The sequence below is a fragment of the Schistocerca americana genome, chromosome 2 (genome assembly GCF_021461395.2).
Source record: "Schistocerca americana isolate TAMUIC-IGC-003095 chromosome 2, iqSchAmer2.1, whole genome shotgun sequence".
NCBI lineage: Eukaryota > Metazoa > Arthropoda > Insecta > Orthoptera > Acrididae > Schistocerca > Schistocerca americana.
The window spans coordinates 342,665,323-342,679,271 of record NC_060120.1 but is presented as its reverse complement, the minus strand read 5'-3'; the positions used below and the strand labels follow the sequence as shown (position 1 = coordinate 342,679,271).

Sequence of the window (13,949 nt, the reverse complement as noted above, 5' to 3'; positions counted from 1 at the left end):
CTTTCCCCTATTCTTGTCAATTGTTCTCTAATGCTCCCTCTGAAACTCTCTACTACCTCTGGTTCTTTCAGTTTATCCAGGTCCCATCTCCTTAAAATCCTGCCTTTTTGCCATTTCTTCAGTTTCAATATGCAGTTCATAACCAATAAATTGTTGTCAGAGTCCACATCTGCCCCTGGAAATGTCTTACAATTTAAAACCTGGATCCAATATCTCTGTCTTTCCATTATATAATCAACCTGAAATCTTCCGGTGTCTCCATCTCTCTTCCACATGTACAACATTCTCTTAAACCAACTGTTAGCTATGATTAAATTATGCTCTGTGCAAAATTCTACCAGACGGCTTCCTCTTTCATTCTTTTCCCTCAGTCCATATTCATCTACTCTACTACTTTTCCCTCTCTTCTTTTTCTTACTATCAGATTCCAGTCGCCCATGACTATTAAAGTTTCATCTCCCTTTACGATCTGAACAATTTCTTGTATCTAATCATACACTTCCTCACTCTCTTTCTCATCTGTGGAGCTTACTGGCATACAGACTTTTACTACTGTGGTGGGTGTGGGCTTTGTGTGTATCTTGGCTACAATAATGCGTTCACTATGCTGTTCATAGTAACTTATCCACGTTCCTATTTTTTTTTATTCATTATTAAAGCTACTCCTGCACATCTATGTAAAAATTTATGTTTCGTACAATATGGCACATTTCATATCATTACAAAAATTTAGTGGAAGGATAAACAAATAAATACAAAGTAGTTTTTTTTATCCCGTTGGCCATCAGGCAGAGGGCTCTGGCGAAGAAACACTAAAATTGATAAGTGAATTGGAATTAAATTAGAAAATTTAGGTGACAGAAGCACTAGCTACATTACAACTAACAAATGTAGTTCCTAGTGAATGTGTGTGAAATTTGAATACCTAAAAGGATACTTGTGACTACTAGAGAACAGGTTATAAGACAAGATGCACAAATGATTAGGATTACAAAACTCAGGTTGGCGACTGTTTCATTATAAGATTTCCAGATTTTTCCAGGCAGAAATTCCAAACTTCCCTTAACCAATTTCTGTTTCATGGGAGACCAAGTTTTACTATATTAGTTTTCACAGCTACAAATCAAATTTTTTGAGTTGCTACATCAATTATTAGTGAATCTCCAAAGTACAGCAGAACTGAAAATAAAATGTATACAAAACCAACATTTCCTTTTTTCCTTTTAGCTGTTCAATAAATTATGTTCGATTTTAATACTTTGTAACAGAGTTACTGCAGATAAACTTTATTTACAATGAGAAAATTCAATCTAGATATAGCGTCTGTATTATTTTATCATTCTCGTTTGTTGAACTTTTATATATTGCTAAATGATCTGTTAATAATTCTTTCTTGATTTATCACCAGATTATTAAAAACAAGCTATAGTAATACTTAACTTATATCGAAACACTGGAAGAAAGTAGGCAAAATACTACTTTGCACTGAAATTAATAAAAATGAAACAAAGCCTCATAAGCTGATTCACCAAATATGCTTGTTTGAGTATGAAACTGAATTGATACTTTTTAACTAAAAGAAAACCTTCACTTTTGTGTGTGAATGAGGAATTCACATCTATGTGACAAATTCTCACTCACACATTACACTCTGTCACACTCAAACGAATGTGACGGGAAATGGACCAGGAGCACAAGAACCCACGAAAACTAATGAAGAATCCTAAGGCCGGTAAGTGTGTCAAAGGTAGCTGCAATCAAGCAACAAACATTATGTTTAATGCACGTCTTCACCTTTCCTTTGAAGACTCCACAATGGACAGTTTTTGCAGTATTATCTCAGAATGATTTGCAACAAAATTACTCTACATTTCTTTCCATTAATAAACAATTCAACACACTCCAGGCTGTTTCTCAGTTCCCCAATGTTTCAGAATTCCTCATTATTTCCATTAAATTTAATTTCCCTGACAATTTCAAATTTTCCAGATTTGCCAGGCAAGTTAGAACATGATCTGTAACTGAGATTTGAGCATCTATGAAAACCCTATTGACTGCAGTCATAGCCTTTACATGCCATGGTATAATGTCAAATTATATGAATATGTTCCTGGGAAACCGCTCTCCACACTCTTTGTACACAAATCCACAAAGTATTAGTGGTGGTTGTTGTAAACACAATGATAAACAGTTTGCCAACTGAGCACATCCTAGACATTTTAATGGGCATCGTATCACCATACGTGAAGGTCAGGTAAGCAGTTGTACCTGCAATTTTTTAAAGAATGCTTGTATATTCCTCTCATTATGTGCTCTTACATCGTCGTGCTGAAATCATGCACGTTGAGTTGTCAAGAGGAACAGAAGTGCCTATGACTCTCTAACCTCCTCAGGTACCAGCTGCTTTACGGGCTGCCCTCAATACACAGCATCAGTAGTGTAATATGTGATCCTGGATATATTTTTAGGTTGTATTACACAAGGCAATGCACCCTTGGTGGTAAGGAGAAGTGATACCACACACTGGATGCAGGATGGGCTCCACAGAGGAAGGAGATCGTCTATTTCCTGTTCAACAGCCATGGGAGTAACAAGTACTGCACGTAAGCAACACATTATAATAAATGATTCTGAATCTGTGAAATTTTACTTAAGTGTCATGATAGTTATGCTTTAATCTGAAAGTATTCACGAGTTATTATTTTTAAAACTGTTATAGAGTTTCTTAGTATCTAGTGATGCCATAAACCATCACACTTGGTCTTTGTCCACTAGTGACTATATCTTGTGTAGCCATTGTTGCAGGACAGGTTGAATGGGATATACTGGGCAGTTACAATTAAGTGCAGCTATTTGCAGAGGCCCAGTGTGTAATTATCGTATGACAGTGAAATGTGGCAGATATTCTAATGCGTTAACGGGGAACTGATGTACGTTGGAAAAAATAAGTTCCAATTTTGGCCACCAGGAGCAAACCTGGCACTGTGAATGCAAGAAAGACGCATAGGATATGGCAGAAGAGGAGGTCAAACAAGGGAGAAGGCTTACATAATTTGTTCAATATGAGCACCAGAGATGTCAACGAGATGCTGCACAGCACCCGATTTGCAGCAGTGGCCAAAATTGGAACTAATTTATTTCTAGTGTAAATAGGTTCCGCATTAATGCATTAGCATTCTACCAAGTTCTGCTTCCATACGATCATTACAGCCCATGCTGGATCTTCATGAGCAGCTGGATTTTAATTGTAACCATCCAGTATGTGAAAACATAACATTTTGCCATTCAACACGCCCGCAATATTGTTAGCATGTTAATTGCTTTCATAGGTTCTAGTACCATCTGGACAATGAAAACTGAAGTAGTGTCATTTCGACAGCTAGTCTAACTTATAGTACATAGTAACAAACAGTTGACATAGGTCCATACCAATACAGTGCTTCACTGTAAGACCAAAACTGTGAACAGTCTGTTATGGTCAACTGGACAAGCTGTTATTCCACACCGAGGTCACACTGCATGGTTCAGTACCTATTCACCACTGTGTACAAATCTCTTGTATCAAATGGTTCCACACAGGTGTCATTGTCTTAGCAGCATGCTCTGTATGTGTTGAAATATTAGGGCATAACAAACACATTTTCCAGAGAGCTATCATTCAGAAACACTCAAACAAACTCATATCTTGACATTGTGCTCTCTGACACAGATAATGTATATAGGGAATTTCTACCATATTTCCAATTCATTTGATGGTTCTTCACAACCTGAGCTTGATGTAACACTGACCTTCCCATTTACAATAGGAAGAAAGGTATTGGATTCGCCCACACGTCATCTCTCCTCAGTCATTATCATTTAGTGATGGTACACTGTTCCACACATGCTTCGACCTTTGGTTCACTCAGGTTATTCTTTCTGTGTATTTTAGTTTTCAGAAGTATTAGTTTACATTTTTGAGTTCAAAGCATTGCAGGCACAATGCATGGCACTAACCTCTGAGCATTTTCCTGTCATTAAGTTCCTCCCTGTAAACTAAAGATAATATCAAGTACTGATAGCTGCTTCAGTTAGCCTACAATTTCTACCTGTCATTGAACATTTTGTTTTGGATGTCTAATGGTAATAAAAGTGTTAATTCCTGCCTCATTATGGTCATTTAATGACAATTAAATCTAAAGAAGTTATATATAATGGCAGTAAATAGCTTACGCATGTTTTTTGTGGTTCTCCATAATTCTCCTTTCCAGCTCAGGATCCTGATTTGGCACAAACTTGTACGTAGAAAGATATGTGTGATCTGGGTAGTCTTCAACAACATAGTCACCACATTCAGCTGTAAAGAGTAAGTAACATAAATAATTCTTTCATCCAAACATGCTCAAAGCTACAATTTTCTGCACATGGATATAACAAACAGAGAAATTTTATGGACCAAAAGTGGCCATCCTTCATCCTTCAAAATGAAGTACAAATTATCAAAATGCAATGATCTTGTACGTTAACAACTTGTTTCATATGAAATAAATGTGCAATTAGGAAGTCCCAATTACCATAACACTAGCATTTCAGAAATTCCAAGATGGAAACAATTTAAAAAGATGATGATAGGCAAGTGTGTGTGTGTGTGTTTTTGGGCGTGCATGCGCATGCGCACTTGCATGGGCGCACGATTGCGTGCTCATGTGGACATGTGCGAGGAAGAAAAAAGTTTTATACCAAAAAAGTGCAACGTAATGCAAAATACATGGCAACTTCTTTGTTGCTTTCATGTATAATCTGTGGATGTCTTGTTTTGATGTATAATCTGTGAATGTCTGTTGTTTTCATGTATAATCTGTGAATGTCTGGTATGTCCCTTTTATATATTATCACTCACAACACACATGGTTGGACCAACTGCCCCATTGTGCTTAGGAAAATTACCTCTCTAATATTCCTGCAGCATTTCACATATGCAACGAGCAAACTTCTATGACTCATGTGCCTAAATTTTATGGTAACTACTTTCAGGAAAGGAAGCACAAAGCAATAGTCAGTGAACACTATCAATTCACTATGGAAACCACAGTGTAATATGGGAAATAATTTTATAATAACGTGAAGTAACAGAGAAATTTATATATTTTCTACCAGTTTCCACACTAATCATGTTTCTCAAATGAAAATCAATGTTTTACTGGTAGTGCTGCTAAATTATTCAAATGTTTTTGTCTGTATGTAAAATACTGACTCTTTTCTCACAAAATAGAAAGCTTGGAGCTTTATTGCCCGCTGAAAAAACTTACCCAAGGAACCGTGTTTCTCTGGAATTAACATGAATCTCTGTTCCTGACACACGCACTTTTCATAACAGAGCAATGATGTTTAGTTAGCAGTTACCTGCACATCATGCTGCCTGCTGTGCTGTCGCTGAATTGTAGTACATATGACTATCGTTCGAAAAATTCTGGAACATTTGTAATTTCACACAAAAGGTGTGTTGGAGTAAAATGCAGTTGGCATTGCTGCATATGGCTGTGTTTAATGTGTTACTGCAGGAAGTTTCATCATTGTATGTCTGTTAGATATTGTTCAGTGCTGTATTGAATAGAATGTTGTGTCGTACAGTTTGCGAATTTTGAGATGGCAGAGTTAGAGGAGCAACAAGTCTGAATTAAATTTTGCATTAAATTCTAGAAAATCTTTACAGAGACACACCAAATGATGCAGAAAGCTTATGGTTATCAGTGCTTAAGCCACACTCGGTGTTACAAATGGTTCACACGGTTTAAAAATGGCCGGGCGGGAGTCAAAGATGACCCTCCTTCAGGACGCCCTTCGACATCTGCCAATGACGCTCACGTCAGAAGTGTCAACAAAACTGTTCACGAGACTGCAGAAGAATATAACATTTCAGTTGGATTTTGACACAACATCTTGGAATGCGTGTTGACACCAAGTTCGTCTCACGGCCCACGAGTCAAGACTAGAAAGACCTTTACCTCACAATCTGTGAATAGCTTTTGGATCCTCGATACTCTCCAGACATGGCCCCTGGGGACCTTTCTTTTTTACTTCCAAACTTGAAAACCCCGTTGAAAGGACAAAGACTTGAAACAACATATGAGATAAAAGAAAATTCACAGGTGGCGCTTCATGTGATCCAGCAAGAGGTGTATCAAGACTGCTTCTGGAAGTGTACATGACATTGGGAGTGGTGTGTCATTTGTTGAGGAGAGCATTTCAAAAGAGATATTGCACAATAAGTAACAGTAACTACTACTGCTTACAATGTACACTGCTAGTTAATGATACTGTGATTGCAGTAATTGTTCTTACCACTGTGAATAATGTGCCAAGCAAAAACAAATACCTTAACACCGCCCAATGATACATATAAGTGAAAATTTGGAATGGAAAAGAATATCAGAGGCCCATAAACTATGAACTACAATAGTTGGCTATAAGCTAAATTAATGAATTAATAAAATCATCAGGTAATACTTCCCAGGAAATATAATACTGCGGAGTGAAACACAAGCAAGCAGTTATATAATACCACTCACAGGTGAAAAGGAAACCAGTTACAACAAGAATATAATTCACTAATGCTGCTCCCAAAAGTGTGAAAGATACAATAATGAATTACAATTGCGTATTACCAAAAGTAACACATTTATATTATCATGGAAATTATGAAAGCAGTCATTTGCTTTTCTACAATAGTATTACATTCAAACTTAAACATTGCCACAAACAAAGTGCTGATATTCAGATAAAAATTCACTCGAAATATACCTTGTACTATATACGACGCCATCAAGGCAGCAGTGTTGTCATTGCACTGCAAAAGTCCCTGAGCCAGATCTCGTTTGATTTGGAGACAATACAAGTAGCGTGTAAATTCTTCTTCCAGCTGTGCGGGGTCTGGTGTGTAGAACTTCACGCAGAAACGCAGCAATGGATCCACAAGAGAGAGGCCCACTTGTCGCGAAAGTGGTTTCTCAAGATCAAGCCAATACTGGAACAAATATTTGTGATGATCTCATTCAACTGAACATAGCCTCCAGCAACATAAACAATTAAAAAGCTGCTGAAGATATATTTTACACAGGGGTATAAAAGCTGGGTTTTGCTATACTAACTTTACATAGCCACATAAGCTATTCTCAGCTAAAGTGATTTAAATCACTGAGCCAGTATGCTTTCAAAACCATCTGTTTTTCTTAATTCCTGATGATATTTAAGGAACCAACAACTCCAAGTTTTCTGTCTTTCTCGAATTTAATTTCACTTACTGGCATTTGTTATAGCAACTATACTAGGCATATTTTCAGCCACAGCATCATGTGCTTCACTTATTTTTTACACTTGTTGTTGTTGTGGTCTTCAGTCCTGAGACTGGTTGATGCACCTCTCCATGCTACTCTATCCTGTGCAAGCTTCTTCATCTTCCAGTACATACTGCAACCTACATCCTTCTGAATCTGCTTAGTGTATTCATCTCTTGGTCTCCCTCTATGATTTTTATCCTCCACACTGCCCTCCAATACTAAATTGGTGATCCCTTGATGCCTCAGAACATGTCCTACCAACTGATCCCTTCTTCTAGTCAAGTTGTGCCACAAGCTCCTCGTCTCCCCAATCCTATTCAGTACTTTCTCATTAGTTATGTGATCTACCCATCTAATCTTCAGCATTCTTCTGTAGCACCACATTTCGAAAGCTTTTATTCTCTTACTGTCCAAACTATTTATCATCCATGTTTCACTTCCATACATGGTTAAACTCCATACAAATACTTTCAGAAACGACTTCTTGACACTTAAATCTATACTTGATGTTAACAAATTTCTCTTCTTCAGAAACGCTTTCCTTGCCATTGCCAGTCTACATTTTATACCCTCTCTACTTCTACCATCATCAGTTATTTTGCTCCCCAAATAGCAAAACTCCTTTACTACTTTAAGTGTCTCATTTCCTATTCTAATTCCCTCAGCATCACCCGACTTAATTCGACTACATTCCATTATCCTCGTTTTGCTTTTGTTGATGTTCATCTTATATCCTCCTTTCAAGACACTGTCCATTCCGTTCAACTGTTCTTCCAAGTCCTTTGCTGTCTCTGACAGAATTACAATGTCATCAGCAAACCTCAAAGTTTTTATTTCTTCTCCATGGATTTTAATACCTACTCCAAATTTTTCTTTTGTTTCCTTTACTGCTTGCTCAATATACAGATTGAATAACATCGGGGAGAGGCTACAACACTGTCTCACTCCCTTCCCAACCGCTGCTTCCCTTTCATGCCCCTCGACTCTTATAACTGCCATCTGGTTTCTGTGCAAATTGTAAATAGCCTTTCCCTCCCTGTATTTTACCCACGCCACCTTTAGAATTTGAAAGAGAGTATTCCAGTCAACATTGTCAAAAGCTTTATCTAAGTCTAAAAATGCTAGAAACGTAGGTTTGCCTTTCCTTAATCTATTTTCTAAGATAAGTCGTAGGGTCAGTATTGCCTCATGTGTTCCAACATTTCTACGGAATCCAAACTGATCTTCCCCCAGGTCAGCTTCTACCAGTTTTTCCATTCGTCTGTAAAGAATTCGCATTAATATTTTGCAGCTGTGACTTATTATACTGATAGTTCGGTAATTTTCACATCTGTCAAGACCTGCTTTCTTTGGGATTGGAATTATTATATTCTTCTTGAAGTCTGGGGGTATTTCGCCTGTCTCATACATATTGCTCACCAGATGGTAGAGGTTTGTCAGGTCTGGCAGGTCAGTAGTCCCAATGGAATGTTGTCTACTCCCGGGGTCTAATTTCGACTCAGGTCTTCCAGTGCTCTGTCAAACTCTTCACGCAATATTGTATCTCCCATTTCATCTTCATCTACATCCTCTTCCATTTCCATAATATTGTCCTCAGGAACACCGCCCTTGTATAGACCCTCTATATACTCCTTCCACCTTTCTGCTTTCCCTTCTTTGCTTAGAACTGGGTTTCCATCTGAGCTCTTGATATTCATACAAGTGGCTCTCTTTTCTCCAAAGGTCTCTTAATTTTACACTTGTGCTATTCTATAGCCATATTTTTAAATGAAAGTTCTTCACAGTGGAAGCTCACTGTAATTAACTACATTTATAACTGAGATCAAAATATAAACCACGTTAGATAGAAATTTATTTATCAAGTCAGAAAAATTCAGACTTCAATATTTACTTAGACTGAGCTATGAAAGAAGAAAAAGTGAGTACAGGCACATGTTTTGAGAATATTATGAACAGCATTCATCGTCATTCACAAGAAAGCATCAACAAATGAAATTACATTCCACATATGCAGAGATTTCCACAGAAACAAGTTACAATCCTTTGTGGAAACTTCACAATTTGTCAATAATTCTGAATCTTACATTTTGTATTCTGCTGTCACTCATAAAGCAATGTACAAGGTACAGAAATTTATTATTTCCAATAGAGAACTGTCAATTTCGCAATGTGACTGTGGGTTCACTGTTGATCTACTTTGGTACCGAAACTTTGAGAAACCCTCAGTCCACGAGTACGTAAGTTCCCAAATGTTACTGTAATCATGAGTGGAGAATTTAATCATCCAACAATCAACTGAGAAAATTACAGTTTTGTTGCTGGAGGACATGATAAGATGTCCTGTGAAACATTACTAAATGCCATCTCTGGAAACTACCTACAATAGATAGTTTGGAACCCCACTCAAGATGGAAATATACTGGATCTAATGGCAACAAATAGACCTCATCTCTTTGAAAATGCCCACATCAAAAGGAGTATGAGTGACCATGACACAGTTGTGATAACAATGATTACTGAAGTACAAACGGCAATTAAAACAAGTATATATATATATATATATATATATATATATATATATATATATATATATATCAAAAAACAAAGATGATGTGACTTACCGAACGAAAGCACTGGCAGGTCGAAAGACACACAAACAAACACAAACATACACACAAAATTCAAGCTTTCGCAACAAATTGTTGCCTCATCAGGAAAGAGGGAAGGAGAGGGAAAGACGAAAGGATGTGGGTTTTAAGGGAGAGGGTAAGGAGTCATTCCAATCCCGGGAGCGGAAAGACTTACCTTAGGGGGAAAAAAGGACGGGTATACACTCGCGCGCGCGCGCGCGCCCACACACACACACACACACACACACACACACACACACACACACACACACACACACATATATATATATATATACAGACACAAGCAGACATGTCTGCTTGTGTGTGTGTGTGTGTGTGTGTGTGTGTGTGTGTGTGGGCGCGCGCGCGCGCGCGCGCGCGCGCGCGCGCGCGCGAGAGTGTATACCCGTCCTTTTTTTCCCCCTAAGGTAAGTCTTTCCGCTCCCGGGATTGGAATGACTCCTTACCCTCTCCCTTAAAACCCACATCCTTTCGTCTTTCCCTCTCCATCCCTCTTTCCTGATGAGGCAACAGTTTGTTGCGAAAGCTTGAATTTTGTGTGTATGTTTGTGTGTCTTTCGACCTGCCAGCGCTTTCGTTCGGTAAGTCACATCATCTTTGTTTTTTGATAAATTTTTCCCACGTGGAATGTTTCCCTCTATTTTATATATATATATATATATATATATATATATATATATACCTTCAGTAAACTAAATATAAGATCAGTAGTGTCATACCTCAATGAAGAACTTGAAACTTTCAGCACATGGCAGGAGCATGTAGAGGAACTACGGCTCAAGTTTATCAAAGAATAGTTGATCACACGGGATAGATATGTTCATAGTAAAACAGTTCATGATTGAAGGGACCCTCCATGGTACAAAGTCACTGTGAAGGAACTTCTAAAGAAACAGAGGCTACTGCATAAAAGGATTGTTTGATCCTTGGGAGAGTGTTACAGTGATGCTGAAAAAACTAACCTGGCAGACTCTTGAAGATAGATGTGAGCTATCCCAAGAAAGTCTACTAACAAAGTTTCAAGATGTGTCTTTAAATGATGACTCTAGGAACCCCCTATGTATCACTCACATAGGGATCTTGAGTACAAGATTAGAATAATTACAGCATACTCAGGGGCATTCAACCCTAATAAATGGTACAATAGGATGTACCCTCTGCCATGGTTTGGGGAGTATGAATGTAGACACAGATGTAGACAGGTGTAAAACAAAGTGCAGGACTATAGACAGAGAGCTGCTGAATGAAACATGTTAGACTGTCAAGAGAGCAATGTCTGAAACCTTCAATGTCTACCATAGCATATACACTCCTGGAAATTGAAATAAGAACACCGTGAATTCATTGTCCCAGGAAGGGGAAACTTTATTGACAAATTCCTGGGGTCAGATACATCACATGATCACACTGACAGAACCACAGGCACATAGACACAGGCAACAGAGCATGCACAATGTCGGCACTAGTACAGTGTATATCCACCTTTCGCAGCAATGCAGTCTGCTATTCTCCCATGGAGACGATCGTAGAGATGCTGGATGTAGTCCTGTGGAACGGCTTGCCATGCCATTTCCACCTGGCGCCTCAGTTGGACCAGCGTTCGTGCTGGACGTGCAGACCGCGTGAGACGACGCTTCTTCCAGTCCCAAACGTGCTCAATGGGGGACAGATCCGGAGATCTTGCTGGCCAGGGTAGTTGACTTACACCTTCTAGAGCACGTTGGGTGGCACGGGATACATGCGGACGTGCATTGTCCTGTTGGAACAGCAAGTTCCCTTGCCGGTCTAGGAATGGTAGAACGATGGGTTCGATGACGGTTTGGATGTACCGTGCACTATTCAGTGTCCCCTCGACGATCACCAGTGGTGTACGGCCAGTGTAGGAGATCGCTCCCCACACCATGATGCCGGGTGTTGGCCCTGTGTGCCTCGGTCGTATGCAGTCCTGATTGTGGCGCTCACCTGCACGGCGCCAAACACGCATACGACCATCATTGGCACCAAGGCAGAAGCGACTCTCATCGCTGAAGACGACACGTCTCCATTCGTCCCTCCATTCACGCCTGTCGCGACACCACTGGAGGCGGGCTGCACGATGTTGGGGCGTGAGCGGAAGACGGCCTAACGGTGTGCGGGACCGTAGCCCAGCTTCATGGAGACGGTTGCGAATGGTCCTCGCCGATACCCCGGGAGCAACAGTGTCCCTAATTTGCTGGGAAGTGGCGGTGCGGTCCCCTACGGCACTGCGTAGGATCCTACGGTCTTGGCGTACATCCGTGCGTCGCTGCGGTCCGGTCCCAGGTCGACGGGCACGTGCACCTTCCGCCGACCACTGGCGACAACATCGATGTACTGTGGAGACCTCACGCCCCACGTGTTGAGCAATTCGGCATTACGTTCACCCGGCCTCCCGCATGCCCACTATACGCCCTCGCTCAAAGTCCGTCAACTGCACATACGGTTCACGTCCACGCTGTCGCGGCATGCTACCAGTGTTAAAGACTGCGATGGAGCTCCGTATGCCACGGCAAACTGGCTGACACTGACGGCGGCGGTGCACAAATGCTGCGCAGCTAGCGCCATTCGACGCCCAACACCGCGGTTCCTGGTGTGTCCGCTGTGCCGTGCGTGTGATCATTGCTTGTACAGCCCTCTCGCAGTGTCCGGAGCAAGTATGGTGGGTCTGACACACCGGTGTCAATGTGTTCTTTTTTCCATTTCCAGGAGTGTAACTATCAAATGATCTTTCACAAAATACTAAGAAATTCTGGTCATATATACATACTGTTACGCACCAAAATTAATGTCCAGTCACTTGCGAATTAGACAGGAACTGAAATTCAGGATAGCAAAGCAAAAGCTGAAATGCTTAGCTCCATTTTCAAATGTTCCTTTAAAAAGTAAAACCAGGGAGAATTGCACCAATTTAATCCTCATATCACTGAAAAGATGAATGAAGTATTAGCATCAGTGGTGTTTATACAGAATTTGTGGCTAAGTTTGCCCATCTTCTAACTATAGTCTACTGTAGATCCCTCTTGCAAAAAACTGTGTGTAGCAGTTAGAAGAAAGCACAAGTCATGCCCATCTAAAATAAGGGTAGTAGAAGTCGTAGATGAAACCACTGCCCAATATCCTTTACAATGATTTGTTGTAGAATCTTAGAACATATTCTGAGCTCAAACATAATGGGGTATGTTGAACAGAATGGCCTCCTCTAGGCCATCAAGCATGGGTTCTGAAAACATCGATCATATGAAACCCAACAGACACTTTCCTCACATGACATACTGAAAGCTTTGGATCTAGACAGTCAGGTAGATGCAATATTTCTTGATTTTCAAAAATCATTTGACGCAGTACCCCACCTGTATACTTATTGTCAAAAGTTAAATCATATGAGGTATCAAGTGAAATCTGTGGTTGGATTGAGAATTTTTTGGTTGGGGGGACACAGCATGTTATCTTGGATGGAGAGTCGTCATCAGATGTAGAAGCAGCTTCGAATTGCTCATGTTGTATATTAATGACCTTGCAGATATTATCAATAGCAGCTTCAGACATTTTCCAAATGACACAATTATCCACAATTAAGTACTGTCTGAAAGAAGCTGCATAAATATGCACTCAGGTCTTGATAAGATTTCAAAGTGGTACGAAGACTGGTAACTTGCTTTAAACGTACAGAAATGTAAAATTGTGCACTTCACAATATGAAAAAATGTTGTATCCTATGACTATGATATCAGTGACTCACAGCTGGACTTGGTCAACTCATACGAATACCTGGGTGTAACACTCTGTAGGAATACGAAATGGAATGATCATGTAAATTCAGTTGTGGGTAAAGCAGGTGGCCGAGTTTGGTTTATTGGTAGAATATCAGGGAAGTGCAATCAGCCTACAAAGGAGATTACTTACAAATCACTCATGTGACCGGTTCTAGAATATTGACCCAATGTGTGGGACCCACACCAAATAG

The 13,949-nt window shown here is 39.8% G+C and overlaps 1 protein-coding gene across 1 annotated transcript in view; it reads right to left on the bottom strand.

The window, feature by feature from the left end:
- LOC124589804 (FERM, ARHGEF and pleckstrin domain-containing protein 1) overlaps positions 1-13,949 on the bottom strand; it is a 747,858-nt gene that overhangs the window by 267,716 nt on the left and 466,193 nt on the right. Inside the window, exons 4-5 of the mRNA XM_047131595.1 lie at positions 6,781-7,003; positions 4,213-4,336 (exon numbers count right to left, since the gene is read on the bottom strand). Of these exons, the coding sequence (XP_046987551.1) occupies positions 4,213-4,336; positions 6,781-7,003 (347 nt within the window). The remainder of the gene's footprint in view (positions 1-4,212; positions 4,337-6,780; positions 7,004-13,949) is intronic.